This window comes from Polyodon spathula, chromosome 11 (assembly GCF_017654505.1).
Source record: "Polyodon spathula isolate WHYD16114869_AA chromosome 11, ASM1765450v1, whole genome shotgun sequence".
Taxonomy (NCBI): Eukaryota; Metazoa; Chordata; class Actinopteri; order Acipenseriformes; family Polyodontidae; genus Polyodon; species Polyodon spathula.
The window spans coordinates 15,435,571-15,459,548 of NC_054544.1; the positions used below are offsets into that span (position 1 = coordinate 15,435,571).

General features: G+C 33.9%; 1 protein-coding gene across 1 annotated transcript in view; it reads left to right on the forward strand.

The window, feature by feature from the left end:
• ttn.1 (titin, tandem duplicate 1) overlaps nucleotides 1-23,978 on the forward strand; it is a 172,421-nt gene that overhangs the window by 69,888 nt on the left and 78,555 nt on the right. The window contains exons 98-138 of the mRNA XM_041263764.1: nucleotides 214-294; nucleotides 524-604; nucleotides 2,430-2,510; nucleotides 2,875-2,958; nucleotides 3,309-3,392; nucleotides 3,531-3,614; nucleotides 5,199-5,258; nucleotides 5,598-7,271; nucleotides 7,703-7,753; nucleotides 8,521-8,919; nucleotides 9,182-9,451; nucleotides 9,559-9,834; nucleotides 9,925-10,064; nucleotides 10,266-10,392; nucleotides 10,688-10,954; nucleotides 11,446-11,712; nucleotides 12,242-12,505; nucleotides 12,591-12,730; nucleotides 12,878-13,004; nucleotides 13,175-13,441; nucleotides 13,553-13,819; nucleotides 13,959-14,225; nucleotides 14,323-14,462; nucleotides 14,802-14,928; nucleotides 15,842-15,984; nucleotides 17,699-17,822; nucleotides 18,190-18,456; nucleotides 18,573-18,670; nucleotides 18,793-18,961; nucleotides 19,080-19,346; nucleotides 19,471-19,737; nucleotides 19,981-20,259; nucleotides 20,374-20,782; nucleotides 20,878-21,002; nucleotides 21,212-21,478; nucleotides 21,583-21,852; nucleotides 21,951-22,250; nucleotides 22,352-22,654; nucleotides 22,818-23,005; nucleotides 23,618-23,732; nucleotides 23,860-23,975. Coding sequence (XP_041119698.1) covers nucleotides 214-294; nucleotides 524-604; nucleotides 2,430-2,510; nucleotides 2,875-2,958; nucleotides 3,309-3,392; nucleotides 3,531-3,614; nucleotides 5,199-5,258; nucleotides 5,598-7,271; nucleotides 7,703-7,753; nucleotides 8,521-8,919; nucleotides 9,182-9,451; nucleotides 9,559-9,834; nucleotides 9,925-10,064; nucleotides 10,266-10,392; nucleotides 10,688-10,954; nucleotides 11,446-11,712; nucleotides 12,242-12,505; nucleotides 12,591-12,730; nucleotides 12,878-13,004; nucleotides 13,175-13,441; nucleotides 13,553-13,819; nucleotides 13,959-14,225; nucleotides 14,323-14,462; nucleotides 14,802-14,928; nucleotides 15,842-15,984; nucleotides 17,699-17,822; nucleotides 18,190-18,456; nucleotides 18,573-18,670; nucleotides 18,793-18,961; nucleotides 19,080-19,346; nucleotides 19,471-19,737; nucleotides 19,981-20,259; nucleotides 20,374-20,782; nucleotides 20,878-21,002; nucleotides 21,212-21,478; nucleotides 21,583-21,852; nucleotides 21,951-22,250; nucleotides 22,352-22,654; nucleotides 22,818-23,005; nucleotides 23,618-23,732; nucleotides 23,860-23,975 — 9,332 coding nt within the window. The remainder of the gene's footprint in view (nucleotides 1-213; nucleotides 295-523; nucleotides 605-2,429; nucleotides 2,511-2,874; nucleotides 2,959-3,308; nucleotides 3,393-3,530; nucleotides 3,615-5,198; nucleotides 5,259-5,597; nucleotides 7,272-7,702; nucleotides 7,754-8,520; nucleotides 8,920-9,181; nucleotides 9,452-9,558; nucleotides 9,835-9,924; nucleotides 10,065-10,265; nucleotides 10,393-10,687; nucleotides 10,955-11,445; nucleotides 11,713-12,241; nucleotides 12,506-12,590; nucleotides 12,731-12,877; nucleotides 13,005-13,174; nucleotides 13,442-13,552; nucleotides 13,820-13,958; nucleotides 14,226-14,322; nucleotides 14,463-14,801; nucleotides 14,929-15,841; nucleotides 15,985-17,698; nucleotides 17,823-18,189; nucleotides 18,457-18,572; nucleotides 18,671-18,792; nucleotides 18,962-19,079; nucleotides 19,347-19,470; nucleotides 19,738-19,980; nucleotides 20,260-20,373; nucleotides 20,783-20,877; nucleotides 21,003-21,211; nucleotides 21,479-21,582; nucleotides 21,853-21,950; nucleotides 22,251-22,351; nucleotides 22,655-22,817; nucleotides 23,006-23,617; nucleotides 23,733-23,859; nucleotides 23,976-23,978) is intronic.

The window sequence follows — 23,978 nt, forward strand, 5'->3', positions numbered from 1 at the left end:
TAATGTTAAAAAAAAGAAAATTCTACATCATGTGCACCCTTTCAATTTCAAATCTGAGGAAGGCATGACTACCTATTTTTCTCACCTAATCAACTATTATTAACCATCCATGTCGTGTCATGTCTATGTGTTGTGTGTCCATGCTTGTCCATGGAACTTTTCTTAACCAGCACTATGCGGCAAATGAAGCTAAATTTGAAATATTCTTTAAAGTGCCAGAAGCTCCTAAGAAGACTGCACAAGTTGCACCTGCACTGGCTGCTCCAAAGAAAGAGGAGGTTGCTCCAGTGAAAGGTACCTGAAACCCAGCTTTAAGAAAAACTTTTCTTGCTTAATTTGTCTTTACTAAATCATTTTAGTAACAAACAATATTGATATCTTATTAATGAAGAGCAGTACACAATCTGTCTTACCTTTCCAGTCATGTCATGTCTATGTGTTGTATGTCCATGCTTGTCCATGGCAGCATTTCTTTACCACCATTATATGGTAAACTAAGCTAAATTTGAAATATTCTTTAAAGTGCCAGAAGCTCCTAAGAAGACTGCACAAGTTGCACCTGCACTGGCTGCTCCAAAGAAAGAGGAGGTTGCTCCAATGAAAGGTACTTGAAAGACGGCTCTTACAAAATTTTTACAAGTTCTTCTATGATTCATAACTTGAATTTTCTCTTTTAATAAGAATTTAATCTTTTTACACTGTGCAAAGTATTAATAGGGTGTCCCTTTGTACACTGTGGCCCCTATTCTTAAAAGTACTTGCTGACTGCCGTAATAAAATGAATTTCGTTTGAAAGTAACGAAAGTCGTCCATATTGCTATTCAGAAAATGATCTGAGCACACAGTGACTGTCTCAAAGCACTTTATGAATGGGTGTACAGTCTTTCAAGAATGAAAATCCACCTCTTTTTTATGACGTCATCAGCATTATTAATGCTCCCTGGGTGGTGGCAGTAGCTGCTGCAAAAACAAAGACTGAATCCACCGATAGTAGACTACTACTGCAGCTTCCAGTCGCAGGCAGTTTGCAAAACCTGATTCCAATGCCCCTATCACATCCGCCAAAAATTCTGGACAGGTCATAATTTTGAAAATATATATATATATATATATATATATAATATATATATATATATATATATATATATATATATATATTATTTTTTTTTTTTTTTTTAAATTAATACTTTGTTTTCGTTTTGTTTGGCAAGTGCTGGTAAACACATTTCCATATGCAGACATACGATTTCCATTCTTAACTGCAGGATAAATAAATAAATAAAAATAAACAAAAAACACTGTAGAAAGATGTTTGAATAATACTACAATTCTAGTAATGGTAATTATTATTATTATTATTATTATTATTATTATTATTATTATTATTATTATTATTATATTATAGCAGGGAATCAATCAGGGCGAGTTTATTAGGTGATAGTTTTAGACCGTATTGCACACTGTATTGCACACTGTACACAAAATGGATTGTGTTGAAAAGACTCCCTTTCGAACACTGATCGAGCCTTGCACTGAGACTCGATCTGTGTTTTTTGCAATACCAAGCAAGCCCAAATTCCCCACCGACTGCATCAGCAGCACTGATATACTGTATATTGTAATGCTCCATGAAAATAAACAGGTTCACATAGGCATATTTGTCCAAACTGTTTATTGTGAACACAGGTAAAAGAAATAAAAAGCAAGGGACCTCTGTCACCTGTGCTTCACGGCAAAGAAATAATAATAATGAAATAACTGTCTATTCTCAGTCTGTCATTTGCTCTCCGCTTCACACTGCTGTTTCAAAATGATTATGCCAGGGAATATGTTCTTGTGTGAGTATATAGTTATATTAAACAGTTTCCTTCATATAAAGCTACAGACTTTTTTTTCAAAATAGGCAGTGATATCACAGGTATGTCAAACTGTATAACAGAGCAAGTGTAGTAATAACATATGTCTTTAAAAAAAACAGTCTGCCGAGGCTGTCGTTAGTTTAAACTTGACTGTAGAAAGTGTTCAATAACTCCTAGTTATCGACAGCATTTTGCTTTCGTTCCCTCTTATGAATAGCAGGATGACGCTCAGGACCGATGAAAACTTTATGCTAATGATGTAATCGTTAAGCTTTATCTCAATTTGTTTAAAGCATGCCTTCGTAGGCGAAAATCGTTGGGGCATAACGATACATCTGAATGATCTCTTATGAATGGCAACTGCCGTTAAATAGGCGGCTCTCATTTCGACAGGCATTAACCCTTTATGAATAGAGCCCTGTATCTTCTTAACATACAGTATGATAGTACTCAGTTCTGCCATGTCTATGTGTTGTATATCCAAGCATCATATATGTACAGTGATTCTTTACTCACACATGTACTCACAAAGTAAATTAAAATTAAAAAAAATTCAAATATTCTTTAAAGTGCCAGAAGCTCCTAAGAAAACTGAACAAGTTGCACCTGCACTGGCTGCTCCAAAGAAAGAGGAGGTTGCTCCAGTGAAAGGTACCTGAAATACGGCTCTTACAGAAGCTTGGTATGCTTATTTTGTCTTCACTGAATCATTTGATTATTTTTGATATCTTGTCAGCTACAAGATGTGTTATTTCTTGAGCAATTCCAAAATGCAGCCACGAGAAAACAAACATAGCTTTCCTTGTGTGTCTGATGTCATTTCAAAACATTAAATCACATGTAGCATGTATGTAAGCTCAGTACTTTGTTTTTCAGTGTTGTTTTTCATTTGTGTGTGTGTCTGTGTGTGTAAAATTCAATACCAAAACGTATTGAGGAACAATGAATGTCATGTTCTATCTTGTTTCTTTTACACTGTAAATTAGTTCTAAATGTCACGTACTATTCTTAAAAGTGCCTAAACCTGAAAAGAAGATCATCCCAAACAAACCTGCACCAGTGTCTATTCCAGTCCAAGCAAAAGTAACTCCTGCTAAAGGTACTAAAAATACATTTTGGAAGACCTGTCTTGCTTTAACTACAGACTTTATTTGCACTATGTGCTCTATTCTTAACTAATTTTAAACATGTATGTGTATCTGTCAGTGTAACATGTACTTTATGTTTGTCTTTCAAGTTCAGTCCACTGCTTATAAATGATCTATGTTGATTTCAGCCAGAGGTAGAGAACTTTGTGTGCGTATGTGTCCTTTGTTAAGTCATGGATGTAGTGTGTCTCACTTTTAAGATCAGTATATGTGACTTCTGTGTATGTCTTAACTGTTATTCTTGAAACGAGTACAATCTTATTACATTTAGTAAAACCTAAAATGTAAATGTTCTTTAAAGTGCCTGAAGGTGATAGAAGAGTCATTCCTGAAGCAACACAACCAACCATTGAACACCCTGCAGAGAAAATAACTCCAGCTAAAGGTATTCATATATGTGCACAGCATTCTTTTTAAATATGGAGTTCTTCTGGTTAGTTCTTCATAAAGTTGAATGTCTCTTAAATACTTCATGGTTGTTGTCACCCATTCTACAATCTTAAAGTCTATTTATTTATTTAAGTTTCTGGGGAGAAAAAGAAGACAGTATATGAAGAAATTATACAACTACATATTCCAGAAAAGGAAGAAATTATAATTACAAAAGGTACACGTCTTCTGCACATCCTCTCTTTATTTCTTGCTGTTTTGTCTCTTACTGTACAGCGGTCAGCTGGCAGTAAAACAAAAAGAAAATATGTCATTGTCTTTTTTGTTATGTCACATTATTGTCTCTTACAGATTTTTCTCTGCATTAACTTTGGTGTTAATATATGTACACATAAAGCCATAGTAAATTAATTGTAACAGTAGATTTATTAGACTAGGAGAGTGCAGTATACAAAAATAGAAAAAAATGCATATATATATATATATATATATATATATATATATATATATATATATATATATATATATATATATATATATATTTTAAATTTTAAAAATTTAACTTTTACTTAAACATATTTTTCCATTTACTGAAGATGTCAAAACAGCTGTCTTTGAAGAAGTTACTTCAGTCAATGAAAGGAGAAAAGGAGTCATTCTAGTGAAAGATATTCAAATTAACCAACTCATACTGTTTTTGTCTTTATCATTCCCAATTATAAACTACTTTACAATTTTTTTTATCTTCATTTGTCTTATGTAAGTTTGTCCTGTATGTTAATGTCTTTTAGTCTGTATTCATTGTTTAGTGTCGTCCTTTAAACAGTCATATTCTTCTTTGCTAACCTCTTGAGTGCAATATAAATACACATGATATTGTCTTTAAAGCACCTGAAGTTGCTGAAGTAGAAGAATTTGCTGCTGTCTCCCAACTGAAAGTGGAAAATGTTACCTCAGAAAAAGGCACAGAAGACCTTAAAATATGCCGTTCGTATGCAGAGTGAAAATTAAATGATGTGTGAAATATATATTTTAAAATATAAACAGGAAGAATGGTGGGATTTATACCTCAACATGTTTCTGAAAATGAAAAAGAAAAATAACCATTAAACAGGTTTCTGTATATGTATAAGTTACACACGTTTAGGGAGTATTTCTTTTTTTTTTTATTGTAGCAATAGAATATATGTTTTACTATTCAAATTCTGAAAACGGTAAATGTTTTTTCAAAGTACCCACAATTGCCATGAAGAAAGTACCAGAAACTGAGGTTTCAAAACCTGCAGCCAAAAAAGAGGAGGGGAAACCAGTGGTTAAACCAGTAAAAGGTAGATGGATAAACCATTTTCACAAACCAACTCATGATTCCATCAAAGAATACTAATCTGTAATCTTATTTATCATGATGTACAAAAATACATACTGATCTCAATGATTTTCTGTATTACACATTGCTTGTTTTAACAGACATGTTTGATATCCTCATATTATGGTAAGTATAGTGGTATCCAACAATTCTTCTGATGCCTCTTGGGTTAATTAAGGAAGTTCTTTGTTTAGACCATAAAAGTGTTCTGTTATGTACTAACTAAAATGTGCTATTCTGTGTGTTGTTTTGTGTGTTGTCCAATGTTTTCAAAAGCATAGTTCTTATGCGCTTCTTTCTTATGTTGTTCACCCAATATATCTAAAAATACCAGATTACATTATGAAATATTTTCTTGTTGTGGTTACACTTCCTGAGGCTAAGGTTGCTTTCTGTATGTCTATACTAACTTGAATGTTACTTTTTTTCCGGTAGATTCTGAACCAGAAGAGAAAAATGTCCCTGTGACAGCTCCAGGAGCAGATACGAAAAAAGGTATGGTGATCAATACATTTAATCTCAATGTACTATGCCTTTTTCTTTGTGTTTTCTTTAAGTCTTATTTTGTACAAATTGTATTTTTGTTAAACATACTGTTTAAAGGGTATGTAGATGTTCATGTTGTGTTTGTTTTGTTTGTTTACATGTATTTAGGTATTTGTTAATGTGTTAAATTGTCTGAAAGCAACAGAGTTTGAGATCTGAGAATGTGGAATATGAAAGGACTAGTTCTGTTTTTGTGTTTTTGTGTGCTTCCTATTATGTTTATTGTATGTTTTTTCTGTTTGTAAAAAAACATGTTTTAAATGTAATGTGCAACCTTTATCACCTCAGAAAAGCCCAGCACGCCACCAAAGATTCTTAAACAAAAAGGTAAAATTCCTACTGAGGAAGAGGAGAAACTAGAAATACCAACCTTAAAGAAAGTAACCAAGATATCAAAAGATTGGGAAGAGGAAGAACAAACTATAATACTTAAAGTTAGCAAAATTCCTTCTGAGGAACTTGCAACTGAATCAGGTATATCACTTAAGAAAGTCACTAAAACAACAAAGTATGAGGAAGCAGGCTATGAACTATCATTAAAGAAAGCTGGTTTGATTACTCAAGAGTCGGAATCAGGTATTAAACATGAAGTGCAAGAAGAACATAGTAAAACTCTACAGAGAGTTGAAAAAATTACTGTTGCACAAGATGCAGAGACAGCTGTTCTCAGGAAGGATGGACATGTCCCTAGAGATGAAAAACCCAAAGAGTCTGTCATAGCTTTGAAAAAAGTGGAGCGAATCCAAACACAGGACAAAGAAAAAGAAGGGGTAACACTTAAATCATTTGGAAAGGTTCCTAAAGATGAAGCCCCGGCAGAAGCTGAAGAATCAGGTATCAAGTTCAAAAAGAGTGAAAGACTTCCAATAGCTGAAAAAGAGAAGGAGCCAATAACCTTGACAAGGGGTGAGAGAATTCCTAAGGATGAAATACCCAAAGAACCAGGTACAGCACTGAAAACAGTTGAAAGAATCCCTACACAGGAAAAGGAAAAAGAGGTAGTAACACGGAAACCCTTTGAAAAGATGCCAATAGATGAAGTGCCAGTAAAAACTGAAGAAGCGGGTATGCAATATAAAAAGGGTGAACAACTCCCTGCAGCAAAGAAAGAAAAGGAGCCAGTAACCTTGAAAAAAGGTGAAAAGGTTCCTAAACATGAAGTACCTAAAGAACCAGGTGCAGCAGTGAAAAAAGTGGAAAGGATCCCAACACCAGTAAAAGAAATAGAACCAGATGTTGTAAAGAAACCAGACAAGGTTCTAACAGCAGATGCACCACGTGAACCTGTTTTGCCATTAAAGAAACCTGGAAAAGAGCAACCAGCAACCATTCCAATAGATGAACAGCCAAAAGTCAAGGGTGTGCCTCTAATCAAAGGTAAAAGTCCAAAGGAAGAGGAAAAACAATTGCAGCTGAAAAAGGTTGGAAAACTTCCACAAGAACCAGAAGAAAAAGACACAGATTTATCACTTAAACATGTTGAGCTTAGCAAACCACTTGTGCCACTTAAGAAGACTCCTTCCCCCAAAGTTGATGTAAAGCCAAAGGTTATTGAATCAATTCCTGTAGAACGAAAACCAAGCAAAGAAGCTGCTAAAGAACCTCAAGAAAAGCCTAGTGTAAAAGAACCTGTGGAAGAAAAGGCCCCTCTTCTCAAGAAAACACCTATGAAAACCAAGTCCCCAGAAGAACAATCTCCTGCAGCCCAACTTAAAGTTGGGAAAGGGAAGGTCCCAACAGTGGAAGAACTGTCACCTGAAACGATACAACTGAAGAAAATTCCAACACATTTGGAAGAAGAAATATTTTTGGAAGAACCTGAAGAAAAGGTAGGTGAGGATGGAACCTGGGGGTCTGAACTTTCTGAATGTGAGGAATATGCGTCATCTGAAGACTGGAAAGAAGCTGCTAAAAATGAAGAAGGAGCTGTTGAGACTCCAGGAAAGACTGTTGAAAGACGAGGTGAGACGGCTTTTGCAGACCTCCATCACTGACTGCCTCACATCCTGTGCTTTGGAAAAAAGTTTTTTTTCCCCATAATCTTGAAATATGTGTTGGTCTACTTTTGTCTTCACAATGTTCGCATGAAATAAAGTGATGTTCATCTTGTCATAAATGTTTGTCTGTACATAAACATCAACAAAACTTGCTTTTTTCCCATCTTTAACAAAACTAAGGACATATGAAGTCCTTTTTAATATTCATGCAACATTGCAGTAGCAAATCTAACAGTGGTTCATTTCATTAATCTGTGGCTTAAAATGTTTTTCCCCATAATAATTGTTTTAATTGAAAATCATGTTTACATCATGTTTATTGTGCAACTGACAAAATGCTTTCAATTACATTAACTTTTGCAATGAGCAAATCATAATGTTACCCTCTTACTACAGATGGCAAAGCACCCAAAGCAGAAGCTGGCAGGGGTAGAGGGCTACCAAAAGGTGAGAATACACATTAATAGTCACAAACTTATGCATGCAAAATACATAAGAAACAAGATTTGTTTTACACAAGTTCTAATTGGATGAAATGCACTCCACATCTTGTAGAAAGTATGCCATTCTGAGATTTGATTCTGAGATTTGTATGTACAGTAGTACAGTAATATTCAACTGATTTGCATGGACTCCATTGGAAAATAAATCATACATTTGTTTGAGTGTATATGAAAAAAAAAAAAACTTTTAATGTATTGGTGTACCTGTAAGATATTTAACAATAGCTGGAATGGGTTGGAATGTGCAAGCACCCTTTTTTTTTCTTGCATCTACTTTTAAACTTGTATTAACTCTAATCATAGATTTTAACCTATGTAGGTGCATCTCTTTCTTTGTCTGTAGAAAAAGATCTTGACCAGTATGTGCCATGAAAGTAAAACATAAGAGGTATAAAGAAAATGGGTTTAAATCCTTTTATATAAACAGACTGCCATTTTCTGTGTCAAAACTAGTGGACGAAATATATCATATGCATTTAAATTTATTTAAGCATGCAATATAATGCATTGTTGGTGCTTCAGAGAAGAACCATTCCTCATTTTGCATTGCTTTAATCTTCTATTTGATTCCGTTTTCTTTGCTGTAGTCGCATCTCCGGCTATTTTTTTCTGACTGAAAGCCTGCATATAAGTGCATCATTCCAACTCATCTTCCAAGCATGTAAATGATCACACCCCCCAAAAAATAACATGTTAAAATCTAAATTTTAGCGAGACAAACACCCTCGCCTGGTGATGGAGATAAGAGGAGGGGACTAAGACCTGGTGCTGGAGGTGACAAGCCTCCAGATGAGTCACCTTTTGGATTCCAGCTCAAGGCAGTCCCACTGAAGTTTGTCCAAGAACTGAAAGATATTGTTTTAGAAGAAGCAGAGTCTATAGGCTCTGCAGCTGTCTTTGAATGTCAGATTTCACCATCAACTGCAGTCACTTCTTGGATGAAAGATGGAAGCAACTTGAGAGAAAGCCCTAAACACAAATTTACCTCAGATGGTAAAGACAGGAAGCTGTCGATTATCGATGTGCAGCTTTCAGATACCGGCGAGTACACATGCATAGCCCGTATTGGCAACAAAGAAAAGACCTCCACAGCAAAACTCATTGTCAAAGGTATCTTTTTATTACTGCGTCCTCTTTAAGTCACATGAGTCTAACATGTTTTAATGATCCCCAGAAACTCATGATTTAATAACAGTTGTGTCATATTTTAGTCAGTGTGTAAGAAATTATATATTAAAAACTAGGTTGTAGTTCCAATTTCCATACCACTGTTTTTTTTAAAGGGGGCATGAAGACAGTACACAAATATATTTCTAGGATAGGTGGCATAGAACACAATTTACTTAATAAATTGCTTTTTTTTTGTATTTAGAACTGCCGGTGCGTTTCACAAAGACACTTGATGAAGAGATGTCAGTCATCAAAGGACAGCCTCTGTACTTGCATGCTGAGCTGAGTAAAGACAGAGATGTGATCTGGAAGAAGGATGGTAAACCTCTTGAAGAAAAGGCTGGCAAGTACGCAGTGAATGTCATTGGACTGCAACGTGCTGTCACCCTCTCAGATGCTGAGGATTCAGATGCTGGTGTATATTCTGTGGAAACTGGGGACATTAGATGTCAAACAACTGTCAAAGTAATAGGTATGGACTTCAAAATATCTTGTTTTTTTAGTAATATGTGAAAAAAAAAATTGAAATATCAATGTTAATTTTACTCTCATACAATAATATAACTATTTGCCTTACAGAAATAATTCGAGATTGGTTGGTGAAACCCCTGAGAGACCAGCATGTCAAACCGAAAACTACGGCCAAGTTTCAATGTGAACTTTATAAGGATACACCAAACATAAAGTGGTTCAAGGGAGACACTGAGATCCCTATGACTCCAACCGAAAAGACTGAAGTCTTAAAGGATGGAAAACAGCTTACTCTCCTCGTGAAGAACGCTGCTCCAGAAGATGTTGCGGAATATGCCCTAGAGGTTGAAGGTCGCAGATACGCAGCTAAACTAACTCTTGGAGGTAAGTAAAGGATTTCATAACCAGTCACAAATATGCGCAGCTATGATAAACAATGATTTATATATTTACCGTTCTGTATTGTTCCTTTAGAACGTGAAGCTGAGATCTTGAAGCCTCTGGAAAGCATTGAAATTTATGAAAACGAAACTGCCAACTTTGAAACTGAAATTTCTGAGAAAGATGTACCCGGAGAATGGAAACTAAAAGAGGAGGTCTTGCACCGATCACCTGTAAGTGTTTAGCTTATTGCTTTGTAGTATATATTTCCACAATTCTAATAATGTTTCCGTAATTTACACAAAATGTATCCCACATGTAGTTCTAACTGTTTTAGAAAAAAAAAAAAAAACAGGAAGTGTTTAATATTTTAGTACATCATCTATTATCTACAATTCTCTATTTTAATAATACAAATGTTACTTCTTTTTCAGACCTGTGAGATCAAGTCAGTGGGTAACAAACGTCAACTCACGTTACACAATGTCAAACTTGAACAAGCTGGGGAAGTTGTTTACCAGGCATTAAATGCAATGACTACAGCCTTGTTGAAAGTGAAGGGTAAGTTGGATAACAACCAAGAGACAGAAAGCTGTAGTTTAAGCGTGTATGCACATACTTATTTAACAAAACCAAACACAAAAACAGGAACCAATAAACACAGTGCAAGGGCCAAAATAAAAGGGTTTAAACAAAAGAATAACTATATGTAGGCTGGGTATTAGCCTTCACTGCCACATTGAAAACCAATACAGAAATCACAGCACAAGCACAAACACAAACGTGTTTGTTTTGGTTATTATTAAAGCATAATCAAAGTGAATAAAGTTTAATGGTGTTTTAACATTATTTGCAGAAGTGGAACTGGACTTCTCTGTGCTACTAAAGGATGTCACTGTGCCAGAGAAAAGGCAGGCGAAGTTTGAATGCCTGCTTAACAGAGATATTGAAAAGGTCATGTGGATCAAAGGCTCAGATATCATAAAGTCCAGTGATAAATTTGACATTATTGATGATGGAAAGAAGCATGTGTTGGTCATCAACAATGCTGCTTTTGAGGATGAAGGAGAATACACCATTGAAGTAAATGACAAGAAGTCCACAGCAAAACTCATTGTAACAGGCAAGTTGTTATGTCTTCATCCTGTCAAAGCAGTGTTTAATAATATAAAGTCTAATCTGTCTAATTGGTTAATCATTTAAATATGTTAATTACAGTCCCATTGATTTTGTTTTACTGGTGATAATAGCATATATAACAAAGTAAACTCTATATTATAAAAGCACTTTTAGTTCTGTAACAGTCTAATTTTGTTAACAAGTTAAAATGATTAATTACTGTAAAATACAATGTTTTCTTGTACTGGTGAAAAAAAATGTAAGCCACAATTTGTATTCACTGTAATATGCCATAATTATTATTATTATTTTTTATTTAGTTTTTTTTTTTTTTTTTACAAAAAAAAAGCAGCTTTTTATGCTTTATAACAAGTGGATTAACAATTCAAATATATTCATTAATGTCACATGCATTTTTTCTACTGCTGATATTGGTTGGGTGTCTTAATTATTTGATGGTGTACTAATTGAACTAACTAAACAAATATATTCTAGGTATGCGATTGAAGTTTGTCACGCCATTAAAGGACCAAACAGTGAAGGAAGGTGAAACCGCTCGGTTTGAATTTGAGCTTTCCCATGAGAATGTCGAAGTTTCTTGGTTCAAAAATGAGACTAAACTTCATCCAAGCAGAACGATCCTTACCTCTGTTGATGGCAAGAAACATGTTTTAGAGATGAAAGAAGTCACTCTGGATGATACCTGCCAGATTAAAGTAGATGCCAATAGATGTTCTTTGACAGCTAACCTGACTGTTCTAGGTAATGTATTTTCTTTTTCATATTTACGTTAATTCAGAAATTGCTAAACTTATTAAAATAAACACATTTGAATAATGTATCACTCAATATCCAAATTGTGTACATTTATTTGTGTACAGTTTACATTTGTTTGTATGTACAGCTGTGCCCAAAAGTTTTGTATCACCCTATAGAATTAACAAATTTTGAAATTAATGAATGAACCTTGATGAATAATGTTACGTCAGCATATTGAATTACATACTGACAAATTAAAAAAAATTGACATTTTGAAATCTATCATGAAATACTGTATTACTATTTTCACTTCTGGTAGAATTTTGCAATATCATTTTGTTTTTTTTTTTTTTTTTATTACATTAAATAAAATATCAAAATTATGTTTCTGTAGTTTTTCTTTTTTAATTATGTCTCAATCTTAAAATTCGAGGTGATGCAAAACTTTTGCCTGTATCTGTACAATATGTATGCATGCATGCATGAATCTTAAATCCTAAACTTACAACTGTTTTTGAAATATTGTTTTCAGAGGGAGATCCGTACTTTGTTGTGAAGTTACAAGATTACACTGCAGTTGAGAAAGATGAGGTTGTTCTTGACTGTGAACTCAGCAAAGATGTCCCTGTGAAGTGGTTTAAAGATGAGAAGGAGATCAAAGCTTCAAAGATGGTTACCATAAAGGCAGAAGGAAAACGGAGACTCTTATCCATCAAGAAAGTGGAAAGTAAAGATAAGGGAGATTATGTATGTGACTGTGGAACCGATAAGACGATGTCAAATGTAAACATCGAGGGTAAGTGTTGTCTGCATAGGAACAGTTTTGCTATGTGTTGTTACAAGTGCATTTCTATGTAATTACTGTTTTTTTTTTTTTACAGCTCGGGATATAAAGGTGGTGCGCCCCTTGTATGGCGTGGAGCTCTTTGCAGGAGAAACAGCACGCTTTGAAGTGGAAATCTCTGAAAGTGATGTTCATTCTCAATGGAAATTGAAGGGAGAAGTCTTGTCTTCTTCCTCGGTATGGGATTCACAAGTATTTTCAATAACAATATATATCTATAACTGTCTGTCTACCTATCTATTTACCTATACATTGTTGTTTACGAATTTAACATACCAATACATTTTTTTTTTTTTTTTTTTTTTTTTTTTTTTACCAATACAGGATATTGAAATGGTTGAGGATGGTGCCAAGCATGTCTTGACCATTTACAACTGCAAGATTGCCCAGTCTGGTGAAGTCTCCTTCCAGGCAGCTAATGCAAAGTGTGCAGCTAATCTTAAAGTTAAAGGTACTGTTCTATTTCCTTCAAAAGTGTTCTTCTGTCCATTAAAACTGGTTTTAGTCATGTACCTCTATATTTATATATATATATATATATATATATATATATATATATATATATATATATATATATATATATATATATATATATATATATATATTTTATTTACCTTACAGAGCTTCCACTTTCCTTCATCACTCCACTTGCCGATGTTAAAGTGTTTGAAAAAGATGAAGCTAGGTTTGAATGTGAAATTTCAAGAGAACCCAAGACCAGCCGCTGGCTAAAAGGAACTCAGGCCATAAAAGCTGATGATAAATTTGAAATTGTTGCAGAAGGAAATAGGCATGCACTTATAGTTAAATCAGTTGCCTATGAAGATGAAGCCAAGTTCATGTTTGAAGCTGAAGACAAACGAACTACAGGCAAACTAATTATCCAAGGTATGCTGATAGTCAGATTTAACACTTTTTAAAAAAATAATAACATGATTTATGGCTATAACAAACAGACTTTAAGTTTTGTTATTATTACCGTTTTTTCCTTTACTTTAGGAATTCGACTTGAGTTTGTCAAACCTATCAAGGATGTCACAGTTAAAGAGCGTGAGACTGCAGCATTTAGTGCTGAACTTTCTCATGACAATATCCAGGTTACCTGGTTCAAGAATGACACTCGCCTTCTTCCAAGCAAGGTGGTGCATATGACAGATGAAGGCAAAGTCCATACCCTTGCATTTAAGGAGGTATCAATTGATGACACGTCACTCATTAAGGTGGAAGCTATGGGAAAAAGCTCGGACGCCATGCTTAATGTTCTGGGTAAATAATTATTGCCTAATGATGGTATTCTTTGAAATCTCCAATTTTTATTTGTATCAGTGCAGCTGTCTAAACAAAACTATTTACCATATATTATACCATACTAAATTTAAATGGTTTGTTTCCTTTTAACTTACAGAGGGCGAGCCATACTTTGTTAAAAAGCTGCAAGACTACACAGCAGTAGAGAAAGATGAAGTCACTTTGCAGTGTGAGATCAGTAAGGCAACTGCTGAAGTGAAATGGTTTAAGGGTGGAAAAGAAATTACTCCATCCAAGAATGTTAACATCACCGCTGATGGCAAAAAACGTATTTTGGTTGTCAAGAGAGCACTGAAGAGTGACATTGGAGAATATACTTGTGATTGTGCCTCTGACAAGACCACTTCGAAACTCAACATTGAAGGTATAAATCGCTTGACTTACCTGTCTTTTAACATTTAAAAAGTATAGTTATTGAATCTGCATTTTCACTTAGAATTTTTCAATTTTTTTAACCCTAGAACGTGACATTAAGATTGTGCGACCACTCTACAGTGTTGAGGTTACAGAAACTGAATCGGCCCGCTTTGAGACTGAAATTTCTGAAGAAGATGTACATGGGAACTGGAAGCTTAACGGAGAAGCTTTGCACCCATCACCTGTAAGCTTTCATTTATGTCATTGGGCTTAACTTACTTACATTTATCCAACTGCAATTTGGCCTTAATTAGTAAGAATTTTGTTACTCGATTTATGTAAGTAAATATTTAGTAAATGCTTTTTAATATATTTTTAAATGTCCTTCTTTTGAAACATTTAACTGTATTGTGTTTCTCATTTAAGCTAATATCAACATATGTGATTATGTTTGTAGTGTCTTCAAATGACAAACATTTCAAAAGTAATTTTTGCACTTTTACAGATAATTTGGTAAAGATATGCACATTAATCATAAAAAAAAAATGTATTGCACTAATGTATTACATATTTCTCCTTAAAGGATTGTGAAATTAAGGAAGAGGGCACAAAGCACATTCTTATCTTATATAATGTGAAAATGGATCAAGCTGGTACTGTTGACTTCCAGGCAGCCAATGCTAAATCAAGTGCTCAACTGAGAGTGAAAGGTATATTGTAATTATTTTCTGAAAAAAAAGTTCTATCAAACATTTTATGGAAGTATTATTATTATTATATATTATTATTATTATTATTATTATTATTATTATTATTATTAGCAGCAGCATATTTAAGAAAAAATAACATTTTAAATGAAAAGGAGTATGGTGAATATTGAAAATGTAAATGCAAAGTAAAATGGAAGAGATTCAAACCAAATACAAGAGCTCTAGCCTATAAAGCCCTACATTGAAAATATTTGCATCAGTTGATAAATGATACTGTAGCATTTTAGTATGCACCATTTCATTATGGGAAAGGTCTTATTAGACTGTTTTGTACAGTAAGGGAAAATATATAAAAGCTGACAGTAAACCCCTTCTTGTGGAAGGACATTATGAACCACAGTAATGCATAATTATATATTGCTGTTACATGTTTAACGCATTGATTATAAAAAGTGTTAAGAAACAAAGTGTTATGAGATCTTAATGATATGTCAGCATTTTTGGAAAAGGTTGAATAACAGCCAGCCTGTCATCTTTGGAAAGAGTTGACAGGTTGATTGACAGCAACAGATAGCTAAGTTTGGGTGCCAACTGATCTCGCCCAATCACGTCCCCTAGCTATTTTGGAAGCCGCATACCTTATCTAGAATGGGACATTTGCAATTCGAAGGGTAACAGATGCCTTCCAAATGTATTGCTGACCGAGGTAATCTTCAGGAAAGTGAATATGCAAATGAAGGGTCCCAGTGAATAGACCGTCTCTCCTTGTGTCACTAGCAGTTGGGGAGGTTTAAATGCTCCAGAGCAGTGGATGACTTTTTGGGGGGCAGCGAAATGGATATTTGCAGTTGAGGCATAACACAACTCTTGGCCAAAGGGGAATAACTAACCATGTCTTCTCCTAAATCCAAAGCCCGGGTAATTGGCCTACTCAGGCCCCTGAAGGATGTTACAGTTACTGCTGGGGAAACGGCAACCTTCGACTGTGAACTTTCCTATGAAGGAATTGAAGTGGAATGGTTCCTTGGAGAAAAGAAATTGGAATCAAGTGACAGAGTAAGTCTTCAGTTTTATTATTATTATTATTATTATTATTATTAATATTAATAATTAACAACAACGCACGAAAAGCAATACTTTCGTTATGTAAATATCGTTAACGTTATAGAAATAGGAACTATCCTTACGGAATGTAATAGCATTACGAAATGTGTTCATTGAAAAATATATGACTATGATCAATACATACAATGTTTTTAAAATTCTTAATATTGTATTTGTAGCTCTATGAAAAAAAAAAAAAAAAAAAAAAAAAAATATATATATATATATATATATATATATATATATATATATATATATATATGTATATGTATGTATTTGAGATGGTTTATTTATTTTTTTTATTATCATGTATTTATATGTTTAAGTTGACTATATTATTGTTTTAGTCATTCGTCAGCTACATTCTTTCTGCATATAAGGGTCTCTGAGGATTAGAATTCCTTTTCAGGCAACTTGGTTTAAGATAACATAGTAAGCTGTTCTGCCCTGCAAGCGTTCCAGTAGGGTTATTTTTAACTGCTTCAAGTGCGTACATGGGGGGAGGCATACAAGTTTAGAATAGAATACAACTAAAATATTAAATATTAGCCAAATTAATAAATATTCAAATACGGCTGAGTGCACTAAAATACAGAGCTATTTGTTGAAGACAATAACACATGTTCTGATTCTGCGTTTTGTGATTTATGGGTATATGTGTGTGTATAACTGTGAAATGGCTATTTGTAAACTGTTAATGTACTGTATTTCACAGACTGTTTTCAGTAATTTTTTTTTTTTAACATAAGCAAATTACATATATAAATTTCTGTAATCTCACAATAAATAAGTGTTATAAATAAGTCTCTTTACTGCTGTATTCAAAACGGCAACGTCTGAGTGTGTTTGGGTTCCACAGCTACTGAAACATGTGAACTGTTTTTTTAATCATCGCTAAAATTTTCAGTTGCTAGTTTTTCTAATTTAAAAAAGCCTTTCGAAAGAAATGTTCCTCTTCACTGTCTGCCACCAACTACTGCACTGCTGACTGGTCAACAGCGGTAGGCTTACTAGTATTAATTCTCACTAAAAAAAAAAAAAAAAAAAAAACTATGACGTCACCTTTTGATCTTTAGATTGATTAATTCTACAAATCGTCTAACTGAAAGTGGCTTTGAAGAGAATGAGGTGTGGGGCAGATATATTGTTGATTAATTAATCCACAGTTTATACTATAAATCCACAGAAAACTGTTAATTCGTCAACAAAACGACAGTCAGAACAATTCAATACAAAAGTGAATACCATTTAATTACACAACAGTCATTTAAACAATTAATTAATTTATGTTGTACTATTAACATTTCAGACATAACACTTAGAAAAGAGCTTGCGATTTTAATTTAGCAGTTTATATTATTAAAGAAAAATAATACAATTATACATTAACATAATTAAAAAAAAAAAGTTTTCATAATTACAAATTCACTTTCACATAAATACCCCCCTTTCTAATTTGTATTTCACATTTCTTCTGGACAGGTTTAAGAACAACAGTAATTATCACTTAGTAAATCTTCAATTGCACGGCTGTTAGTTGTAAACTCAGAGATAATTAGACCACTATTTAACAAACGTTACATCTTTTATTGTTTTTTTTTTATGTTTTTACACGTTTGTCAAAATTATACTGTTGCTAATTGTTAGTTTAACATCCTTTCATTAGGTTGTCACACGTGTTGAAGGAAGAGTGCACGCATTTACCCTCAGAGATGTTCAGTTGAAGGAGGCTGGTGAAGTTAAACTCACTGCTAAGGACTTCAAAACACAAGCTAAACTCATTGTAAAAGGTAAGTAGACCTTAAAACAATGAAGGGAAATTATAAAACTAATAAATAAAAGCTAAGCAGAAATCATCTTCTGTTATGTATGTATATATATATATATATATATATATATATATATATATATATATATATATATATATATATATATATATTAATATGTATATATATAATATGAATATATATCTATATATATCTATATGATCTAGGAAGCGATATCGCTAAAAGAAAGACTATATAGAACAGATTTGATTTATTCTAATTATACATATATTGTGGATAAACAAAAAATAAATAAATAGAATATGTGAAAAATATTTTTATCCCCCAAAAATAATTTGTATATTCATGAACTTATTCTTTTTATTTACAGAACCACCAGTTGAATTTACTAAACCTCTGGAGGATCAAACAGTTGAAGAAGAAGCCACTGCTACCCTGGAGTGTGAAGTTTCCAGAGAGAAAGCTGAGGTCAGATGGTTCAGAGATGGACAAGAAATTCACAAAACTAAAAAATATGAACTCGTTGCTAAGGGAAGAGTCAGAAAACTTATCATCCAAGGCTGTACACTTGATGATTCAAAAACATATACCTGTGATGCAAAGGACTTCAAGACATCTGCTTTCCTGAATGTTGAACGTAAGTATATTTTAAAAGCGTGATTTCAAAATTTGGTTTTGTGCAGTATTCTAAAATCATTATTGTTGTTATTTACGGTTTTTACACAAATATGGAAATTGTATTTCTTTTGACAGCTCCACATGTGGAGTTTACAAAGCCTCTTACTGATGTTGAAGTGAAAGAAAAAGAATTTGCTAAATTCGAATGTGAGGTTTCTCGTGAAAGCGCAAAGGTTTGTACTTTTCTTTTTATTATGTCAAAATAGATTGCAAATAAATCAAGCTTTACTCTCTGTGCAACATATTTATTGTCTGGTACAGAATTAAAAAGGTTAATTTTCATATTACGTAATAGGTTCGCTGGTTCAAGGATGGCAGTGAGATTAGAAAAGGCAAAAAGTATGAAATAATTTCCAAGGGAGTCCAGCGCATTCTTATTATCAGCAAATCTGTCTTTGATGATGAAGCTGAATATGAATGTGATGCTAGAACATCTAAGACCTCTGGCATGCTTACTGTCATAGGTAAGGATTATTTCAGAATATTATCACTCATTCATTTTACATAATTTATTTTTATGACATCACTTTGATTTAGAAAGTATCTCTTTAATTAATGCTGTTTATATGTTTGTCTTTGCAGAAGAAGAAACTGTTTTTACAAAGAATCTTTCAAACGTTGAAGGCACTGAAACAGATAGCATTAAACTGATCTGTGAAGTCTCTAAACCCAGTGCAGAAGTTGCATGGTATAAGGGTGACAGAGAACTGCCTGAAGGTGGAAAATATGAGTACATTACTGATGGCAAGAAGAGGATCTTGGTTATTCAGGATATTCATGTGAATGATTCAGGCGAATATAATTGCAGGCTGCCAAGCTCAAAAACATCTGCAACACTTACAGTAAATGGTATGTAATGAAGTGACCTTTTTTTTTATTGATCTTAAAACACTTTTTACATAAAGCGTATACATTCTCAAATATTTAAAAGTTGAAGACTATATTAATCCACTTTAATTTGGTTTTATTACAGAACTTGCAGCAGAATTTATTTCTCGACCACAGAATTTGGAAGTACTTGAAGGGGACAAAGCTGAATTTGTCTGCTCAGTATCCAAGGACACCTACGAAGTTAAATGGTTTAAGGGTGACAAGGAGCTTGAAAATAGTGACAAATATGATGTTATCTCAGATGGCAAAAGGAGAATTCTTGTTGTCAAGAGCAGTATCCCTGGTGATGAAGGATCATACGCTGCTTCAATTGGTTCTTCGAGAGCCTCAGCAGATCTTGTCGTCATTGGTAAGTATCTGTAAGAAAAGTTTATTCAACATAGCCAGTAATCTCATTTTAATGCAATTCTATTTATTATTAATAATAATAATAATAATAATAATAATAATAATAAATAATAATAATAATAATGGATAGGCCTTATAGCCAATAATTCCATCTCTGGTGCAAAGTATATATTTGTTCACGTACAGTTGATAATACAATTGTATTGCTTCTACCATGCTTATTTTTGTATTTATTATTTTACAGAAAAACTCAGGATTATAACACCTATCAAAGACCAGCAAGCTAAAGAAGGACAAGAGATTGTCTTTAACTGTGAAGTCAATACCGAAGGAGCCAAAGCCAAATGGCTGAAAAATAATGAAACTATTTTTGAAGGTGCAAAATACATCATGGTTCAGAAAGACTTGGTCTTCTCACTTAGAATTCGAGATGCCCAAATGGAAGATCAATCCATCTACACCATTACATTGGCAAATCACAGAGGCGAACAAGCAAAATGTTCTGCCAACTTAACAGTTCAAGGTAAATGTAAAATGTTAATTTTGTAAATCATTTGTTAAATATTTGTGTTTTATAATACAATAGAATTACAGTTTTACAGCATTGTATACTAACACTTCAATGTAATTTCAACAGAGGAGGACATCAAGATTATTGAACCCCTTGAAGACTGTGAAACTCAGGAAAAAAAGACTATCAGCTTCACCTGTAAAGTTAATCGTCCAAATATTACTGTGAAATGGATGAAGAATGACAAGGAAATTACCTTTGACAAACGTATCATGTACAGAGTAGACAAGAACAAACACACACTCATTGTGAGAGACTGTGAATTAGCTGATGAAGGTGAATACACTGTCATTGCCGGAGCAGACACATCTGTTGCTGAAATGATTATTACAGAGGCACCAACCGATTTCACTGGACAGTTGCAAGATCAGACAGTCACTGAGTTTGAAGATGCTGTCTTAACATGTCAGCTCTCCAAAGAAAAGCCATCTGTGAAATGGTACAGAAATGGAAGAGAAATCAGAGAAGGTCCCAGGTATGTTTATTCTTATTTTTTAAATTAATTATGTCTTAATTTTAACATTAATATTACATTGCTAAACCTAACTTTTTAATTTTTTTTTTTTAAAGATACCAGTTTGAGAAAGATGGCAAATTTTGCAAACTCAACATCAAAGAATGTAGACCAGATGATGAATGTGAATATGCATGTGGTGTGGAGGATAGAAGGACCAGAGCAAGGCTTTTTGTTGAAGGTAAGTGTGTGTGTGTGTGTGTGTGTGTGTGTGTGTGTGTGTGTGTGTGTGTGTGTGTGTGTGTTATATATATATATATATATATATATATATATATATATATATATATATATATATATATATATATATATATAAATTACTATTATGTATTTATTTTATTCACATGGGTATAACATGACTATTAACTTCATTTTCTTTGCTTTCTTCAGAAACCCCAGTTGAGATTGTAAGACCACCTCAAGATGCCTTTGAGGCCCCTGGATCAGATGTGATCTTTGAGGCTGAACTAAACAAAGATAGAGTTGAAGTGAAATGGCTTAGAAACAACATGATTATTGTTCAAGGTGACAAATACCAAATGATGAGCGAAGGCAAGCTACACAGACTCCAGGTCTGTGAGATCAAGCCCCGTGATCAAGGCCAATACAGAGTAATTGCCAAAGATAAAGATGCCAGTGCTAAGCTTGAACTGGCAGGTAAGTGTGACATATTATTGAAATTGATGTTATAAAGTTCAGTATTATTATTTTCTGTATCACATTTGAACAGATTTAAGAATAATTGATTTTTTATTTTGTAGCTGTACCAACAATCAAGACCACTGACCAGAACCTTGTAACGGATGCTGGAAAGCCATTCACAATGACTGTCCCCTATGATGCTTACCCAAGGGCAGAAGCACAATGGCTCATTGGAGACATCAGCTTGCCGAAACAGAACACTGACACATCAGCAGATATGTCTATCTATAGATTGTCACATCCTAAAAAATCTGATAAGGGACGATACAAAATTGTTATTCAGAACAAACATGGAAAAGCAGAAGCATTCATTAATTTGGATGTTATCGGTAAGCAAATATAATTAGTCTAACTTTAACATTAGTTTAAATAAGTAAAAGAAAACAGTCATGTAACATACTATTTGTTTTGTTTAACTTCTTTCTAGATGTTCCTGGGCCTGTTAAGAACTTGCATGTTGTTGAAACTACTGATGGAGAAGTAAGTCTTGCTTGGGAAGAGCCTGAAAGCGATGGTGGCAGCAAGATTATTGCCTATGTTGTTGAAAGGCGTGACGTGAAACGCAAGACTTGGACCCTGGCTACTGATCATGCTGATTGTCCTGAATTCACAGTGACTGGACTCCATAAGGATGTTGAGTATTACTTCCGTGTCAGTGCAAGAAACAGAGTGGGCACTGGAGATTCTGTGGTAACTGATGAACCTGTCCAAGCCAAGAACAAGTTTGGTAAGTATTGTAATATATATATATATATATATATGACACACACTTCCTAATATTTACTGTTGATGCAAAAAAAAAAAAATCAATTTATTTTTCTCTTTCAGATGTTCCTGATGCCCCACTAAATGTCAAGGTTGGAAATGTCAGCAAATTCAGTGCTACTGTTACATGGGAACCTCCAGCATTTGATGGCGGATCTGAAATTACAGCCTATATTATTGAACTGCGTGACAGAACTTCTGTTAGCTGGGACGTGGCTATGGTGACAAAGCCAGAGGACCTGATTGCAACAATTAATGATGTTGTGGAGAACAAAGAATACATCTTCCGTGTAAAAGCTGAGAACAAAGCTGGAATCAGCAAACCAAGTCTAGCTTCTAATCCTATAAAGATCATGGATCCAATTGGTTAGTATTTACATAAAGTATAACTTTACAACTTCAAGTGCCAGGTTAGAAATGTTTGATTCTTAGACCTTTTTTATGACAGTTTGTAACATGGAAATTATATTAAGATCAGAATACATGTCTTTATGAATATATTTGATGAAGTTATCTTTCTTCATTTTAGACAAGCCAAGCCCACCACTTAACTTTGACTATGCTGACCAGACCAAGTCATCAGTTCAGCTTACATGGGAGACTCCTTTGAGTGATGGAGGAAGTCAGATTACAGGTTACGTTATTGAACGCTGTGAAGAAGGAACAGAAAAATGGCTGAGATGCAATGCAAGACTTTGCCCTGATCTTTCATATAAGGTAAATACTTTAACTTCAAAGTTTCATTTACAGTCAACTCTTATTAATATGAATTCCATGGGACCAGCAAAACAAAATGTCTTATTATTAATTCTTATTATTATTATAGTCTCAGCCAAATGCATACTATCAGTTTTTATTGAAGTTGCAGTAACACTGAAATCAAATTTCAATTACAGTACAGTGAAATCTATTATACATTTAAAAGTGATGGGCAGTTTACTGAAAATACAGTTGTAAGTGAACTCTTAAAAAGTATACATTGCAAATAAACTACATTTGAAATCTGCATGTCCCATTCTGATCACAGGCATTTTTAAAACACAACAGCAAGGCGTCCTCAACACCAGGGTATTGATCAAATCGGAAACGCTGACGACTTGCACCCACAGCTTGCTGCTGATAGGAATGAATTATTGTCTCGTGGGTTTTCAGAATGATTGACATAATGTTGAAATTTGCAGCAGCATATTTATTTTTCTTGGACGGGGGTGTATTATCCACCACCTTCAACACCTCCACTTTTGTCTGCAAGGATAATGTGTATGGCAATTCAAAATGGTGAAGATTTGTATTAGTCTTGCTTATTAATGTTTCATGTACTTTTCACAGGTTACTGGCCTCAAAAATGGAGTTAACTACCTTTATAGAGTTTCTGCAGAGAATGCTGCTGGTCTATCTGATCCAGCTGATACACTTGGACCACTGACAGCAGATGATCCACATGGTAAACACATTTTGGAAAAAGGCTAAAAAATACAGTTATCTCCAAAGTTTACATTTACATTGTTTCTCAACAAATGTTTACTGTTTGTTTGTTTTTTTTTGTTTTTTTTTTTTTAAATCACTTTTAGTTGCACCTAGTTTGGACTTAAGTGCATTTAAAGATGGCCTAGAAGTGATTGTTCCAGCACCACTCAAGATCCGCATTCCCATAACTGGCTATCCCCGGCCAACTGCAAAGTGGTCAGTC